Source organism: Oncorhynchus nerka, linkage group LG16, assembly GCF_034236695.1.
Source record: "Oncorhynchus nerka isolate Pitt River linkage group LG16, Oner_Uvic_2.0, whole genome shotgun sequence".
NCBI classification, from domain to species: domain Eukaryota; kingdom Metazoa; phylum Chordata; class Actinopteri; order Salmoniformes; family Salmonidae; genus Oncorhynchus; species Oncorhynchus nerka.
In genome coordinates this window covers 20,594,941-20,613,833 of record NC_088411.1, presented here as the reverse complement: position 1 = coordinate 20,613,833, position 18,893 = coordinate 20,594,941, and the positions used below count along the sequence as shown (strand labels likewise).

Sequence of the window (18,893 nt, the reverse complement as noted above, 5' to 3'; positions counted from 1 at the left end):
ATAGCGCGGGCACACCGGTTGGCGGTGACGTTTGACAACGCTCGGTTTCTCTCCAGCACAGCACAGTCAACCTCGCGTGTCAACGGTACAGACGTACTGAAATTCCCCGCGGAATTAGCCGAGCCGATTCGGGAACAGCCAGCGGTGGAAGAGTGTCTCTGTTAAGGCAACGAAGAGGACACGGTTTGTGAGAGTGACAGAATCTCCTCCTTTCGGATGCAGTAAAAATAGGTTATATTGTATATGTCATCCTGCAGTTGCATGATTGAATCATGAAGTGACTTGATTTACACGGTATATTGTTCATCGGAGTGCGACCAACAAGGTGGAGCAAGCTGTTGTGAGGACCGGAGCATTTTCAGTAAGGTAGGTGTTCTGGCAATTATGAGACCATGCATGCTTTGGTAGGCTACTGTAAAAAAAAAAAAGTGCAGAGAATTACAAACTTAACATTTAGAGTTTTCTACTGGAGATGCCAAATCTATGTTATGATGCACATTGTATAGGCTATTCGAGGGAAAATAGGATTTGAATAATGAGAGAGGATTGCATTTGGCCTCAATCCAACACATTTCAATTGTTCAAAACATGATTTGGACTGTACAGCCCACGGTGACAAGCCGATAGTAATTGCATCCGTGATGCTGTAGCATACACGCGTAGAAGTAAAGGAGCCAGGGCCGGAAGACCCTTTTGGGGTTCCAAACATTGCCATACAGGGGGAACCTTTATATTTCAAAACCCCTCTGAAACGGGTCTTTGAGGAACTTCTGTGTAAAGATGTATTTAATTTCACTTGTCAGTGCAGTTTTTCAAAATACACTATAAGTATAAATGTCAAATCAATTTGGTTAAAATTCAAAACAATAAACAAGTCAAACAATAAGTAATCAAACCAACTTAAGCTAAACAGATCAAAATAAAAAACAAGAAAAAAACCCAAATATATTCAGTGAATAATCAGGTATCAATTATCAGTCCATCAATTAGTTAGTCAGTTAGTTATGGTTGATCTGGTGGAGTGGTTGCCGGTGTGTGTCTTTGTGTTGGGGAGGAGAAGCTGTAGGGTCTGGGCTGGCAGTTGCTGGATGGAGGTGGTAGTTGTGGTTGGTCGGTGCTGTGTCCAGGGTTGGTGCTGCTGTTGGGGCTGGGACCAGGAAAACCTGGATTGGTGTGGGGGGCCGGGTTGGAAATCGTGCTGGTACCAGGGCTGGAAACCAGGGGTTGGTGCTGGTTTTGGTGCTGGGACTGGGGACCTGGGAAGAAACAGGAAAAACAGGAATTGGGAACCAAGAACCGGGAACGGGGGCTGGGTTGGCATCTATAGAGGGCAGGAAGGACAACCTGAGGAGCAAGCAGACATGGGAGCCCTAGACCTGCAGGTCAATGGTGGAATTTCCCTGTGGGCTGCTCGCTTCGAGTGAAGGTCTGGTGTTTGGTCCCTTCTCCACGCCTCTTCTGGTGGTCTGGTGTTTGGTCCCTTCTCCACGCCTCTTCTGGTGGTCTGGTGTTTGGTCCCTTCTCCACGCCTCTTCTGGTGGTCTGGTGTTTGGTCCCTTCTCCACGCCTCTTCTGGTGGTCTGGTGTTTGGTCCCTTCTCCACACCTCTTCTGGTGGTCTGGTGTTTGGTCCCTTCTCCACACCTCTTCTGGTGGTCTGGTGTTTGGTCCCTTCTCCACACCTCTTCTGGTGGTCTGGTGTTTGGTCCCTTCTCCACGCCTCTTCTGGTGGTCTGGTGTTTGGTCCCTTCTCCACGCCTCTTCTGGTGGTCTGGTGTTTGGTCCCTTCTCCACGCCTCTTCTGGTGGTCTGGTGCTGATGGTACTCCCCTGTCGCCTGCTTTAGGCGTAGGTTTAGAGTTTTGGTCCTTCCTCCGCGCCTCTTCTTGTGTGGTGATGAATGGTTCCTGGTTCTGGTCTGGTTTTGTGAGAGGGAACCAGACCAGGGGAGTACCAGCCAAAACCGTTCGGAAGAGTTTGTGCATATATTACAACAACATTATGTTAGTTTTGGACTTCGGTAAGTTATTTTTCTTCCGGTTGTTTGTGCATACATTGTTTTTCTTAAGTCCACACCCCTGCATCTGTGATAGGTCAACAGTAGGGATTTTTCAGTAAAGTCTTTGTTGTCTTATAACAAGAGACGGCTCGTTTTCATGCACATTTCTTAATTGCGAAACACTGCACCAAACATCTTAGTTAGCTGTAAAATTGAGTGACTAAGATCTCCTCTGCAAAAACATCAGTTAATGACACATTTCTTGAGTTATCGTAGATTAATTTGGACTATTTTGAGGAAGTGTATACTGGCTACGGCGTCTCAAAATGGACTAGCAGTACAGGTCTTCTGGTCGGGTCTGTTGTTGGTCTGTTGTTTGTATGGTCTTTTCCGTTTTGAAAATTTTGACCAGTTTGGGTCACCGTCTAAGAACTGGAGTTGTGAGGTGCGGGGGTAAAAACAAGGAATGCTTCATGAATTTGCATGTCATACACCTCTATAAGCCTCATTGAAGCTACAAACTGTTAGTGTTCAACCTTAACATGTGATGACAATACAACAAAACAGATGAACAGGAATGACATTTACTCCCATAGGTGGCCTAAAAATATATATCTGAAAGCCACGCCCCTACTAAGCCACACCTCCAGTCCAGGGTTCCTCCAGAAACCTCCCTTTGCTAAATTGAAACATTAAAGGTTCCTCAAAGAACCCCTCAACTAGTCAAAGGTGCAAATATGAACCATTGACTAGCAATGGTTCCTTGAGGAACTCCAGGTGTTCCTTGAGGTTCTCCAGGGTTCCTCGAGTCACCACTAATTCTAAGAGTGTACAATAAGTAGGCCTGTTTGCTTTCTGTTTTAAAGTACATGCATGACATTTCCTCAGGCACGTCAACACGCATGACATTAAGACTGGTTTCTGTCTGTCTACTGCCCCATCACTGTCAAACACACGCACGTGCGCGCACACACACACACACACACACACACACACACACACACACACACACACACACACACACACACACACACACACACACAGGTCATTGGGGTGGGATCCCCAGACTTGCCTGAGGGAAGTCAACTATGATCTCATGTATTTATTTTGAGTCTTGTGAGGCAGGAAAGGGCAACATGATTTCCATATCCTCTACCTTTACTTTTACTGTCATTCTCTATTCCTTCTCACTGAATGTCTGATAGGGAGTTTTGGATGTAGGGACCATTGGATTATGATTTGGGAAAGAGAACCAATACTATTACCGATAATCCTCTTTTCTGCAAACTACCATTTCATAATCTCAATTTTATTACATCATCAATTGAGATTAGATCACACTGTGGCTGACTGAGTTATGAGATAAACAACACAAGACCAAACTAAATCTGCTCATTGTACTTCAGACTGTGTCATGCCAACTCTACATTCTTAGAAAAAAGGGTTCCAAAAGTGTTCTTCAGCTGTCCCCATAGGATAACTATTTTTGGTTCCAGGTAGAACCCTTTGGGGTTCCAGGTAGAACCCTTTTTTGTTTCATGTAGAACCCTTTACACAGAGGGTTTAACATGGAACCCAAAATGGTTCTACCTGGTACCAAAATAAGTTATCCGATGGGGACAGCCGAAGAACCCTTTTAGGTTCTAGATAGCAGCCACTGTGGGAGCCAGTCGCCAGAGAAGTTCTGTTCATACTGTAGCCAGGGGCCAGAGCCGAGTGTTGAAATGAAAGAAACAGGTGGAATGCCATCTCCCTCCCTCTCTCTCCTTCTCCTCTCTCTCTCTCTCTCTCTCGCCTTCTCTCTCTCTCTCTCTCTCTCTCTCTCTCTCTCTCTTGCTCTCTCTCGCTCTCTCTATCCTCCCCCTCCAATCCATTTTTGTGCTATTGATGTTTCCCTGGGTACAACTGAGACATGTGACCAGCACAGGAGCATCGATAACCTGGTACATTCAAATTTTCCCACCTGTACACACGCAAACATAAACACACACACACACACACACACACACACACACACACACACACACACACACACACACACACACACACACAGGTCATTGGGGTGGGATCACCAGACTTGCCTGAGGGAAGTCAACTATGATCTCATGTATGTATTTTGGTTCCAGGTAGAACACTTTACATGGAAATCAAAAGAGTTCTACCTGGTACCAAAAAGGGTTCTTCAAAGGGTTCTCCTATGGGGACAGCCGAAGAACCCTTTTAGGTTCTAGATAGCAGCCACTGTGGGAGCCAGTCGCCAGAGAAGTTCTGTTCATGCTGTAGCCAGGGCCAGAGAAGTTCTGTTCATACTGTAGCCAGGGGCCAGATAAGTTCTGTTCACACTGTAGCCAGGGGCCAGAGAAGTTCTGTTCATACTGGAGCCAGGGGCCAGAACCGAGTGTTGAAATGAAAGAAACAGGTGGAATGCCATCTCTCTCTCTCTCCTTCTCTCTCCTTTGCTCTCCTTTTTTCTCTCCTCTCGCTCTCTCTCTCTCTCTCTTTCGCTCTCTCTCTCTTTCACTCTCTCTCTCACTCTCTCTCTCTCTCTCTCTCTCTCTCTCTTTCCTCTCTCTCCTCACTCTCTCACTCTATCCTCCCCCTCCAATCCATTTTTGTGCTATCGATGTTTCCCTGGCTACAGCCGAGACATGTGACCAGCACAGGAGCATTAATAACGTGGAACATTCTCATTTTCCCACCTGTATATGTGAGTATCTGGCTGGTGATATATTTGAGGCAGGTATTAGCAATCCCGTAGAATATTTGCTGATTAATTATTTATTTAACCTTTATTTATTTTTCAATTGTGCCCTGTGTTATAACAAACAACAATCCCGAAATTCCATTCAGAATTGACCCCATTCTCCCAACATGTGAGAGAGAGTAAGCGTTTAAAGACAGGGTCAATTTCCTCTTATCCATCTTGCAGAAGGATGATAGTATCCCATGGAGAGATAAACTGACCCATAACCTCAACTGTTTGTTTTGGTTTCCTGTCTGACAGGAAGTGACTTCTGATGACTCAAGGCTTCTCTGTAAAAGTAGTTATTAGTGGACGTCGTTATGGTCCTTCCATAGACTGACTCATCGAACCATCTGAATCATTTGGTCACACTCATTAAGAGTGCATACATGGTGCATTACGTATGGTGTTACATGGTGCATTACGTATGGTGTTGCATGGTGCATTACGTATGGTGTTACATGGTGCATTACGTATGGTGTTACATGGTGCATTACATATGGTGTTACATGGTGCATTACGTATGGTGTTACATGGTGCATTACGTATGGTGTTACATGGTACATTACGTATGGTGTTACATGGTGCATTACGTATGGTGTTACACGGTGCATTACGTATGGTGTTACACGGTGCATTACATATGGTGTTACACGTTGCATTACGTATGGTGTTACATGGTGCATTACGTATGGTGTTACATGGTGCATTACGTATGGTGTTACATGGTGCATTACGTATGGTGTTACATGGTGCATTACGTATGGTGTTACATGGTGCATTACGTATGGTGTTACATGGTGCATTACGTATGGTGTTACATGGTGCATTACGTATGGTGTTACATGGTGCATTACGTATGGTGTTACATGGTGCATTACATATGGTGTTACATGGTGCATTACGTATGGCGTTACATGGTGCATTACGTATGGTGTTACATGGTGCATTACGTATGGTGTTACATGGTGCATTACGTATGGTGTTACATGGTGCATTACGTATGGTGTTACATGGTGCATTACGTATGGGTACATTTCTTATTACAACGATGTTCCTCTATAAAAGCTGGTCGATAGAGTGCTGGGGGTTTGAGACATCCCAAACCCGTGCTGTTTCTGTTGTCAACATGATTAGTTGACAACAGATGGGATATGCCTTTTTTTCCAACACGATACTTAGCTAGAAACATAACACACTGGTCTTACACTGGACTAGGGCCTATCCTGCATGCACCAACAGATTGAAGGGCATGAAATCCAATGGTTCCCTGGAGGGAAATTCCAGTGAATGACACAACAGCTTCCGAATTCCTCTTTACAGCAGCAGTACTTTGGAATCAGTTATGAAAAGTGTGAACGCATTATGAAGGGTGTGGCTTGGTAGTGAAACATGCTCACATGTTGTTTATTATACTACAGAGAGAGAGAGAGGTAGCGTGATGGAGAAAGACAGAGGTGGGGGGAGAGAGAGAGTAGATAGAGAGAGAGAGTAGATATCCATCTAACCTTTTCCTTGCTCTGTTACATATTGCTGTGTCCCCTTTTCTAATTACAGCGTCAACTTCAATCCCCCTACACACACACACACACACACACACACACACACACACACACACACACACACACACACACACACATGGGAAGCGTGTCAGGGCATGTTTTCTGCTAGGCACAGTAGGCAGTAAATCAAATCAGTGATGGTATTTATCATGTTTATATCAAGGCTGATGCTGTGGTGCCATCCTGACCTGTCACCAGTGAAGCTGCTGCTGTAGTAGCAGCATTAGTAGTAGCCAGTAGTAATTTGGGCGGTGCTTATATTTGTCCATAGAAATGTTTTTTTTTTTGCATATTCCAACTTCCCCTAAGACACGGACAGGGAGCAATTGGGGTTAAGTGCCTTGCTCAAGGGCACAGCAATAGATTTTTCACCTTGTCTGCCCTGGGATTCGAACCAGTGACCTTTCAGTAGTAGTAGTAGTAAGTCAATATCAGTCTACTGTGTCCTCACCTGTATTGTCATCTCACCTGGCTCCATGTGACGATACTGGTTAGGTTCAGTTCCATTTTAATCCTGTCAATTCAGGAGATTGAAAAAGCACACATTTTAAAGATCATTTTTCCTATTCGTATTTTTGGTTGGGAATGATTTGAAATGGAGTCGACCCCATCCCTGCTGGTAAGACTTTATGTTGACATTATCATAACAACATGATGTAGTATGCTTTATATTAGAAGGTTCAAGGAAAGTGTTGCTCGGAGATTTCAGTGAATTGGTAACCCGGCCGGGATTTTGCAACTCTCTGCAATTGTCAGTCCAACACCTTAGCCAGTACACCCAGAGGTACGCACTTCTTACACCCTTCCCTCTGTGAAGGGAGATTGGCTTTTCCATCAGATGATAGGAATATGACAGCACTGGCATTTACTGGGATTGTTGCTGTAAAACCATTTGTGGTGGTTGCTGTTTGTGTGGGCTTCCCACAGTATGACATGACCAAGATGTGATCTGCGATGTGATCTGAGATGGTCCTCCAAGATGTGATCTGAGATGATCCTCCATGATGATGATCTGGGATGTGATCTGAGATGATCCTCAGTGATGATGATCTGGGATGTGATCTGAGATGATCCTCAGTGATGATGATCTGGGATGTGATCTGAGATGATCCTCAGTGATGATGATCTGGGATGTGATCTGAGATGATCCTCAGTGATGATGATCTGGGATGTGATCTGAGATGATCCTCAGTGATGATCTGGGATCTACTGCTATGGAGGCTGGGGGCAACAGCAGTGGGATGGGAAGAGTAGATAGATAGATAGATAGATAGATAGATATGTTTCATTTAGGGAGATTGCTGTAGGTTGGGGATAGGGTTATATTTTGGCTAAGATGTGGATTTTGCAGAGAGAAAATACATGTAAATGTAGGTGTGTAATGGAGGCTAGAATCCCCCATAAAAATCTCACCAAACTTGAGTGGTTGAATGGAAAATGCTTCACCAAATTCTAGTCACATCTTTCATTGATGTCAATTAACATGGATGATGTCAGTGCTGTCACAAAGGCCAAAGTTATTCATGGTGACTCCAGACTGAGTGCTCCATTTCAAAGCAGCCACAATTATGACATTCTTCATTCTCCTCTCTAAATATTCTTTTCAGTGTCAGTTTTCTCCCTCTCCACCCTCTTTTCTCCAATGCAGCATCTGTGCGCAATTACCATTAGATGTTTTTATCCAGTGCGAGCCAACAGAGGAAGCTGTTATGTCTAAGTCACAGCATGTGGATGGTCCATAAGAGCTCTATTCATCAGAGCAGACTAAAGGCCACACATTGACTGTGACAATGGTCTTCACTTCCACCAGCTAGCTGAGACAAAGGAGTCTTCCATAAAGAGATTGGCTCTCTCTCTCTCCCTCTCTCTCTCTCTCTCTCTCTCTCTCTCTCTCTCTCTCTCTCTCTCTCTCTCTCTCTCTCCCTATCCCTCTTTCTGTCTTTGTTATTAACTATGGGACTGTGTCATCTATAGATCTGTCATCTATCACATTCCCAGCAGACATCAGAAAGCCGTTGGTGCCTTTGACACAATGACCCCCAGGTTGAGGAGAATACAGTGTTGGTTATCACTGCTTGTCGGAACTAGAAGCACAAGCATTTCGCTACACTCAGCATTAACACTTTAAACATGTGTATGTGACAAATAAAATTTGATTTGATTTGATCCCCAGTGTACAGGCTAAATATCCATGGCACATGGGGCACATTTTCCAGCGGAAAAATAAAGTGACATTGGAATGGCCTGGTGAATGTCTGTGTTGGGCTTTTAGGAGTTTATTAATAGATGTATTAGTTCGTGATAGATTCATTGAACTCGTAAAACTGCAACTGCGTGTCCTCTGAAATGTGTGTTGGGCCCCCAAGTCTCCTCCAGTCTCACTGCATATTAGTCAAGCACTAGCCGCTGGGTATCAGTATCAAAAACAGCATTGTGAACTGGAGGATGGGAGCAGATTTCCCGCCGTTGTAACTGTCATTTACAGTGTAACGTGAGTGTAGAAGGTAGACCAGGCAGCAGCCGGAGTCCATTTGAACCATGTCATATTACAAATATTACACCATGTCATGAAGTGGTGAAAGGTCAGTGGAGTTGTGTCTCCTTCAGGTTGAGTTACAGGTGGATCCTTCCCGCTGCATCATAGCGAACCAACGTAATGTAGGAATTGATTCACACCGTCATTAGTCAGTGGGCTCCATGAAGCTTATAGCAGCTTAGAGACAGTGCTCTCAGTGGATGTGTACCCCTATGAAACTGCAGCTAATGCTTCATAATTCCCTCTTTGCTTAATGGACACTATGGGCCGTTACCTCTGGCGTGTTTCTGATAGGCAAACAGCTCTCAGAGTTCCATTCCGGAATGGAATGAAGCAGAATTGGAATACCGACTCCCAATCCATTCTGAGCTTGTTCCACACAGTCTTTATGGTATTGGATGACATTTTGTTGTCAGGTGATAGGACTGTTGGCTTGAGACTGTGATATGTGAAGCCACATCACGGTAGTGCACTATATGGAAAAGTGTGCCATGCATTTGAGCCCTTAGTCTGCCGACTGACTGGAGTGGGTAGTGGTGACAGCGGAATAGTGTTTATTTTCCCAGGCAGTTTGTTCAGTGCCAGTTGGAGAAGAGACCAACCCTCAGACTCCTAACTGTGTCTGTATTCTCTCCTCTCCCCCGAGGGACCGCTTTGTGGTAGGTCTGGCTATTTCCTCCCTGCCGCTCACTCTTTCCCTCTCATTCTGGGTCTCTGTTGTCAACTCACTGTTTAAAAATGACAAACTGACAGACGGGAACCAGGCTATGCCTTCTGCTGTGCCTTCTGCTCAGGCTTTTGAAGTAACTTGGTATGATATTGGGGAGAATTGTAACTTTTTATTTCAAGGTTTCCTGGCAGTCAAATATGCTGTGATAAGATATTGGAAATGTTGGAACTGCAGTGAGTTTTCACTATAGGATTTTTTTATATATATATTTTTTTGTTTACATTATTTCTGAGATATCTTCATAAACTTTGAACAGTCATTTATATTTCTAAGGTATGCAAATTGAGTGAATGTTATCTCAATAAGCTTGATTTAGAAGCAGACCTGACATAATCATGTTAGTGCAGGAATAAAGCAGTGCCTTGTGTGGGCTTTTCTTTGGCCATAGAGAGGCTTTTATTCTCTATTTTGGTTAGGCCAGGGTGTGACTAGGGTGGGCATTCTAGTTTCTTTATTTCTATGTTTTGGCCGGGTATGGTTCTCAATCAGGGACAGATGTCTATCGTTGTCTCTGATTGGGAATCATACTTAGGCAGCCTTTTTCCCACCTGTGTTTCGTGTGTAGTTATTTTATGTTTAGCTGCCTGACAGAACTGTGCGCTTTCGTTTTTCTACATTGTTGTGGTGTTCGGTTTATTAAATATCATGAACGCCTACAACGCTGCACCTTGGTCTCCTTCTTCAACCCACGAGAGTCGTGACACTTTAACTCAGAAACTAACTGAGTTAAGGGGATACTGCAATATTCTGGCAATGACTAGAAGTCTACAGCTACGATAGCGTATGCAATGGAAATGATGTCAACGGATAGATAGACCCACTGAAGTCTGTGAGTTATCCAGGGGAAGAGGCCCATGGCCAGGGAGTCCGAGGGCTCTGGAGGGAGGGATGGTGGGTCCCAGTAGAATTACCACCGCGCTTCTCTTTCTTCTTCCTTCTTTCTTTTACCTCTCTTTCTTCTCTCTTTTCTTCTTCTTCAATGTGTCATGTGTTTTTCTCCCCCCCACCCCCTTTGTATGTCTTCTCCTCCTGTTCATGTTCTCTCCTCTCCTCCTTCCTCTCCTTCCTTTTTCACGGCTTGGTGATCCCCTGAGGGACTGAGAGCTTGGCTGATAACCAGCCTCTTACACATGCTGTCAGAGTGACATTCGGAGCTCCAGCTGGGCTGGAATCCTCCTGCAATCCTGTATACAAAGTGTTTACTACTGTATATAAATGCCTGGTGTGCACTTTTTTAGGATCAAAGGAAAACCCGCATTCACTGTAAATGGTCTTGAAAGATTCAACCTTGTAACTAGTGAGACCGTTTCGGTTTGTCGAATTCGGGGGTTCAGCATAGCAAGCCTTTACACTTCTGTGATTTTGACATACAGTATTAAACCAGCCCAGGACAATGAATGCCTGAAACTGTTGATGTTTGAGGGCTTAATTTATGCGTGTGAATATCCTCTATTGGACTACTGAGAACTCTTATTGTGAAAACAGCTGGTATTTTGCTACGCCTGCATTTTCATTGTTATGGCTCAATAACAGAGTCCTAGGGGGTGAGTTTCCCGAAAGCCTCGTGGCTGAATCAGGCTGGCAGAGTGGTTTTGGTTTTGTAGCTGTACAGCCATGCCACTCCATCACGGTTCACCAGAAACAGAACTGAGTGGGATAAAATATGTGGAACGGCCTGGTCTCTCAGGAGGAATGTGAGGTATTTCCGAGCATGTGCACCACAGAGTGTCGAGCCAACCATGCGGTGCGCCATGACTATCAAGGGCACCACTACCACAGGACTTCTGGTATGGTTAACTTACCCTGGTCAAATAAAGGTTGAGAATGATCTGTGCTAGCTTGGTGGTGGTTTGTGCAGTAGAGGACTTTGATTCTACCTCTACTTCCCTAGCGATGCATAATGCATTATAGACCGGATCTTAACTTGAGGAATGCACACAACAGCCGTTCTCATAAATCTTGTATTGATGTGCAAGGGATTTGGTTTTAAATTCGAGTTATGCATATACATTTACGTCAGGATTGGGCTTTATGAAAAAAGAGAGGAAGTCTTTAGTCAAAAGCTTATACATCCCCTTGTTTCCTGGTTGACCACTGGGTCTGAGGGTTGAGGCAAATAGAATGGACCCGTAATACCAGATTAAACTTGGTGACATATGTCAATAGTAGAATGAGTTGGAATACAAAAAAGATTACTGTATTTTCTCTTTATCAGATGATATTTTGGCTTGGTTTTGTTCTGCTGGGGATGATGACGGTGTGGGCGGTTTATGGAACAGTTAGTCCAAAATGTAGGTAAACCTTAGTGGAGTCAAACTAAAATGTGACCTCTTGTTTGAAGTTCTCTTTCCAATATAATAAGGAGATGAACTACAAATACTCATTGGCACTTTCTGTGCCCTCTTCATTACTGTAGGTCAGGGATGGGCAACTGGCCACCTGCGGCCCACGGCAGCCCTTTTGTATTCCCGCGGACCAATTAAGTCAGGGTCTCAACTTACTGTTGAGAGTTAGAATACACAAGGTGCCATTTCAGCTATTCTATTTATTTATTGGTCAGTGAGTCTAGCGGCCAGCTATCTAAACTTGTAGTTAGCGTGGTCGAATGACCAATTGATCATCAGCTATCATATTAAAAATGACGAACATTTGCCTCCACCCTATGACAAAATGTATATAGAATTGCAGGAAATGTGTTAGAAAATTGCAAACTCTTCTCTCCGCCCCATGGCAACATTTTCTCTCCGTCCCATGGCAACATTTTCTCTCCGCCCCATGGCAAAATGTGCAGAATTGCAGGAAATTAACTTTAAAATGATTTTCGCTGTCACTTGGGGGGGCGCTAAAATGTTTTGCTCGCAAGGTAGTGGTGTTTTTTCAAAGCAGCCCATCCCTGCTGTAGGTCATACTTTTATTGTGCATTCCATGTCTGTTTTCTCTGTTATACTCACTGTTGTTAGGTAGATGTGTTTTTTGCAGATGGCCTGAACGTGTGCTGTAGTCAAACAAAGCGAGGGTAAGGCACCGGAAGAGGAACACAACACAACAAACACAACACAGCACCACTCTGCAGAAAGGAAGCAACAAAATGAGGTCATCCATCGCTGGAGAACACACACACACAAAGAGATATGACTGTAACATCTGGCACAGATCAAACCCACTACACAGACCTCTGATGATGTCACGGGGGGGGGGGGGGGGGGGGGACATGACTAGGACTTATCTAAGAGCAGATGGCGGGTTCGCTGGGGTTCGATTTTTCCAACACATCAAATATTGATTTCAGCCAAAGATTCATAACACACGAGTCCATTTACATGACACAAGAGAATAAATATCATCACTTTTTGAACTGAGATGATATCAGGCCCATTGCTTTGTCCATGGGGCATAAAGCATAAAATGCAGCGCTCCTCTACAATACTCTGTCAAGCTGAAATGAGAAGCGGTGGTATTGGGCTCTGTAGGGTTAAACTGACCTTATCCTGAGTTCTATATCGAGTGATTGTTTCGCATTAAAAAAAAGAAGCTATTTTGAGACGCAGGATAACACTGTCGGTGAAGGAAGTGTCAATTATAATGTCAAATACAGCTTGGCATTTCTGTACTCGAGCAAGGAAGGTTGAAATGAGAGAGGTAGAAAAAGAGATGAAGAGAAAAGGAAGGAAAGATGGGGAGAGAGACAGAAAGAGAGAGAGAGAGAGAGAGTAGGAGAAAGATTGGTTTGGAAAGTGCAAGGCTATTGAAACAGACACAATGAGGAGTAACTTGAGCTCAGTTCAACCCCAGTACTGTCCGGTGCAAAGCTCTTTCCATGAGCACAGCAAGGAGGGTAGGAGAGGACAATGTTTGGACAACTCTTTTATGCAATGTGACATTCTGTTTAATTTCAGCAAGATGCGTCTGGAAGAAATGTCCCTGAATGCAAAACAGGCCTAAGTAGTTGATATTGGGCAGCGTAACTGTAGGAAAAGATCCAGCTGCTTCTCCAAATCCATCCATATACTGTAGTTTACAGTATTTTGTGGGCCGTCATTGTAAGTGAGAATTTGTTCTTAACTGACTGGCCTAGTTAAATAAAGGTTCATTATTATTCTTTTGTAAGTAGTGAAATCAGCACTTGCATAACACAAGAGCAAATCCATTCAAACACATTCATTCAGTTTCATTCAGTGATAACTAATTTCCATTCAGTTCCTTTTGACTCTTGGTGCAGGGTGACTTCCTGGACATTCTTTATGTTTACCACCTGTCCAATCCATGTCCCGATCTCCTGCTGACGGACAGGAGGAGGCGTATTATCACGTGGTCTACTGCAGGATTAAAGCCTGTCCGTTGGACCTTAATCTGCTTGTCACACACACACACACGCACACGCACACACACACAGATGGAGAAAACTGACCGGGTGGAAGAGGGATAGAGGGATCATGGAATAGAAACAATGTGTAATGTGTGTTGATTGCTGTTTTGCGTCAAAAGGGGATGAGAGAAAAAGGGAGTGTTTTCGTTATTTTCATTTGACCTCTCGTACTGCTAACTTCTGACTTAGGCCTTAACCGCAGTTTGTGTGCGTACGTGCAACTGTGTGTGTGCATATGTTAGCGTTCGTGTGCTTGTGTATGTGCGTGCTTGTGTGCGGCCATAGGATATGGTCATATTGTTCTGGTGAGATGCTATTTGTAGGAGTGTGTTTACTCTCTCTGTCTCTGAAGGAGCACACAGGGTTCTAGAACCCGCCACAGAATGACCTTCAGAACACAGCCAGCTGAGGGATAACTCTTTATGTGCTGCTTTTCTCTGAATTCTTACCGTAAACTCCATTCCCTTGGGTTTGGAAACACACCCACTCTGACTGCCTGGCTGGCTAGTGTGTCGCTGCTGGTATTGAATAGCACACCGCTTGTTGGACTTGGCTTCAGTGAGTCTCAAGCCCCAAGAATCAGTGATGATATAATAGACGATTGTTCTGTTAATGATTTCATGGCAAGACCAACGACTGTAATTTCCCTTCTGAGAAATATTTCTAAATGGACCTCAAAACCATCCACATCTGATATCTCCTTAAATGGTGGTTGTCTGTTCAGTCTTACAGATGCTGCATTCAGATGTCCTTTTCATGATCATCTCATGTTTAACTCTTATTTAACATTGGCTGTGGCTCTAGGACTTCTTTTCCAGATCATAGTTAGATCTCACATTGTCACCACACAGACATAGGACAGCCTCAATGCTTTACGGCCTCCTGTTGATCAGCCAAGACCACCCTGCTGAATGGATGAAGGATTATGTGGATACAAGTTTGCTTACATCAAATATCATATCTTAGCTCTTGACACATGGCAAACAATCTATTAGTCAACTGCTTCAGTGAGGAAGCCCTGCTTGTCTGTAGACAGTGTGGGTTTAGGTTTGACTCAGTGGGTGTGCTACTGTATGTGTACAGTATACCAATCAACGACTCTCTGTGGTTCTTCTATCCACAGGATTCCTTAGTAGTGTATGTTTGTATGTGTGGAGTGGAGCCCCTAAGTATACTGGGATTGAGTCAGGCTGTTCCTTTGATGCAGTGGTTCTGGTGCTGACGTGTGTGTGTGTGTGTGTGTGTGTGTGTGTGTGTGTGTGTGTGTGTGTGTGTGTGTGTGTGTGAACATCCTCAGGGGTGGCTGAGTTCAAAGACGTAGTGTAAGTACTCGGGGTACTGCATCTCGGTGCTAGAGGTGTCACTACAGACCCTGGTTCGATTCCAGGCTGTATCACAACCGGCCATAATTGGGAGTCCCATAGTGTGGCGTGCAGCGTCGTCCGGGTTAGGGTTGGGTCGGGGTAGGTCGTCATGGTAAATAAGAATTTGTTCTTAACTGACTTGCCTTATTTTAAATAAATAAATAAATAAAGTACAACATTGAGTGGGGTTGGATGAGGAGAAGTCTTTGAGGCAATCAACGCCCCCTTGTGGGAAAATATACTAGTACAAAGTCTTTAAAAAACACACAGTCCATGGAAATCATAGGTCTGCTTTGATATAAGCATTTCGCTACACCCGCAGACAGTGGATACAGGGCAGGCTGTGTCCAGATGGGCAGACAGACAGTGGACACAGGGCAGGCTGTGTCCAGATGGGCAGACAGACAGTGGACACAGGGCAGGCTGTGTCCAGATGGGCAGACAGACAGTGGACACAGGGCAGGCTGTGTCCAGATGGGCAGACAGACAGTGGACACAGGGCAGGCTGTGTCCAGATGGGCAGACAGACAGTGGACACAGGGCAGGCTGTGTCCAGATGGGCAGACAGACAGACAGTGGACACAGGGCAGGCTGTGTCCAGATGGGCAGACAGACAGACAGTGGACACAGGGCAGGCTGTGTCCAGATGGGCAGACAGACAGTGGACACAGGGCAGGCTGTGTCCAGATGGGCAGACAGACAGTGGACACAGGGCAGGCTGTGTCCAGAAGGGCAGACAGACAGACAGTGGACACAGGGCAGGCTGTGTCCAGATGGGCAGACAGACAGACAGTGGACACAGGGCAGGCTGTGTCCAGATGGGCAGACAGACAGACAGTGGACACAGGGCAGGCTGTGTCCAGATGGACAGACAGACAGTGGACACAGGCTGTGTCCAGATGGGAAGACAGACAGTGGACACAGGGCAGGCTGTGTCCAGATGGACACAGTGGACACAGGGCAGGCTGTGTCCAGATGGGCAGACAGACAGACAGTGGACACAGGGCAGGCTGTGTCCAGATGGGCAGACAGACAGTGGACAGGGCAGGCTGGATGGGCAGACAGACAGTGGACACAGGGCAGGCTGTGTCCAGATGGGCAGACAGACAGTGGACACAGGGCAGGCTGTGTCCAGATGGGCAGACAGACAGTGGACACAGGGCAGGCTGTGTCCAGATGGGCAGACAGACAGACAGTGGACACAAGGCAGGCTGTGTCCAGATGGGCAGACAGACAGACAGTGGACACAGGGCAGGCTGTGTCCAGATGGGCAGACAGACAGACAGTGGACACAGGGCAGGCTGTGTCCAGATGGGCAGACAGACAGACAGTGGACACAGGGCAGGCTGTGTCCAGATGGGCAGACAGACAGACAGTGGACACAGGGCAGGCTGTGTCCAGATGGGCAGACAGACAGACAGTGGACACAGGGCAGGCTGTGTCCAGATGGGCAGACAGACAGTGGACACAGGGCAGGCTGTGTCCAGATGGGCAGACCGACAGTGGACACAGGGCAGGCTGTGTCCAGATGGGCAGACAGACAGACAGTGGACACAGGGCAGGCTGTGTCCAGATGGGCAGACAGACAGTGGACACAGGGCAGGCTGTGTCCAGATGGGCAGACAGACAGTGGACACAGGGCAGGCTGTGTCCAGATGGGCAGACAGACAGTGGACACAGGGCAGGGTGTGTCCAGATGGGCAGACAGACAGTGGACACAGGGCAGGCTGTGTCCAGATGGACAGACAGACAGACAGTGGACACAGGGCAGGCTGTGTCCAGATGGGCAGACAGACAGACAGTGGACACAGGGCAGGCTGTGTCCAGATGGGCAGACAGACAGACAGTGGACACAGGGCAGGCTGTGTCCAGATGGGCAGACAGACAGTGGACACAGGGCAGGGTGTGTCCAGTTTGGAGGGCACGTTGTCTGTTTGTGTTAGACTGGCTGGCAGCATCACCTGCATTAGGATCAGCCAACTTCCAATAATGAAAATTACTCCAAAAAGCTGCTTCATGTGCTCTGCTCTGAGTCAGATCACTGGGTTTATCTGTAATACGGCTGCAATGTGTGTGTGTGTGTGTTCTGAACTTCTGTCTCACATCTCTCCTTCTCTCCCTGTGTCTCCAGCTGGCAGGCGTAGCACGGTAGGGGGCGGTAGAGAGCATGGCTGAGCCAGGCCAGCCCCAGGAGAGCAGCAGTCTGCAGAGGAAGAAACCTCCATGGCTCAGAGTGGACATCCCCCCACAGCTGTCCCTGGATGAGCCCTCAACATTCATACAGGTATGATGACACATCTCTCTCGCTCGCACACTCACACACACACACACACACACACACACACGTTTGTTTTACTATACTTGTGGGGACCAAACAATTGATTCCCATTCAAAATCAAATTTTCCTAACCCCTATTTTACCCTTAACCAAACCCTAAAACTAACTCCTAACCCTAACCCTAACCCCCCTAACTCCTAACCCTAACTCCTAACCCTAACTCCTAACCCTAACCCCTAACCCTAAACCCTAACCCTATCTCCTAACCCTATCTCCTAACCCTATCTCCTAACCCTAACTCTAACTCTAACCCTAACTCCTAACCCTAACTCCTAACCCTAACTCTAACTCCTAACCCTAACTCCTAACTCCTAACTCCTAACTCCTAACCCTAACTCCTAACCCTAACTCCTAACTCCTAACTCCTAACTCCTAACCCTAACTCCTAACCCTAACTCCTAATCCTAACTCCTAACCCTAACTCCTAACTCCTAACTCTAACCCTAACTCCTAACTCCTAACCCTAACTCCTAACTCTAACCCCTAAACCTAATTGTAACCCTAAACCTAAAAAAGCCTATTTCCTTCTGGGGACCAGCAGAATGCTTTCCTTGTTTTACTACCAACAGGTCCCCACAAGGAAAGTACACACACACACACACACACACACACACACACACACACACACACACACACACACACACACACACACACACACACACACAGGTAGAACACACACCCCACACACATTCATACATACATGTACAGTTGCTGTAATCTGGCCTAGTTCAATACAGATTCAATACAAGCGTACAATAGAGACCAGCTACAGTAAGTCCACTCAGCTGTTGAGGTGCAATGTCTTCTTGTTGTCTGGTGTGTGTCACAGCCGGTGAAGAGGCAGGGGTTCCTGCGTAGTGTGAGCATGCCTGGCGAGAACATACAATCAGGCATCGCAACCTTTGACCCCAGCAACTATCTCCAACCCCCCTTGCAGTGCCAGTCCTCCATCACACAGACCATCAAGAGGTGAGACCACACACACGCACACGTGTATCACACAACACACCTTCCACTCTACTTGCTTCTGCATTCCCTGAATATCTTTTCTAAATAACACTAACTTTTACCAACTGACTCTTACTCTTTTCCAGCTGATCTGAACTTATACTCTTTTCATTTCCCGTTTTACTCCTCTCCTTTATTTCCCAATCTCTCTCCTTTCTCTTGGTGTCTCTTCCTTCTCCTTCCCCATCTGCCTACCTGCCTCCCCGGCTTTCCTCGGTCTGGTGTGTGTATGTGTGTAGTGAGAAGAGG

At 45.8% G+C, this 18,893-nt stretch overlaps 1 protein-coding gene across 1 annotated transcript in view; it reads left to right on the top strand.

Moving 5' to 3' along the window:
• The first annotated feature begins 276 nt into the window (after window positions 1-276).
• rhbdf1b (rhomboid 5 homolog 1b (Drosophila)) overlaps window positions 277-18,893 on the top strand; it is a 54,541-nt gene continuing 35,924 nt past the window's right edge. Inside the window, exons 1-3 of the mRNA XM_029685045.2 lie at window positions 277-366; window positions 17,430-17,582; window positions 18,466-18,605. Coding sequence (XP_029540905.2) covers window positions 17,466-17,582; window positions 18,466-18,605 — 257 coding nt within the window. The 5' untranslated portion in view covers window positions 277-366; window positions 17,430-17,465. The remainder of the gene's footprint in view (window positions 367-17,429; window positions 17,583-18,465; window positions 18,606-18,893) is intronic.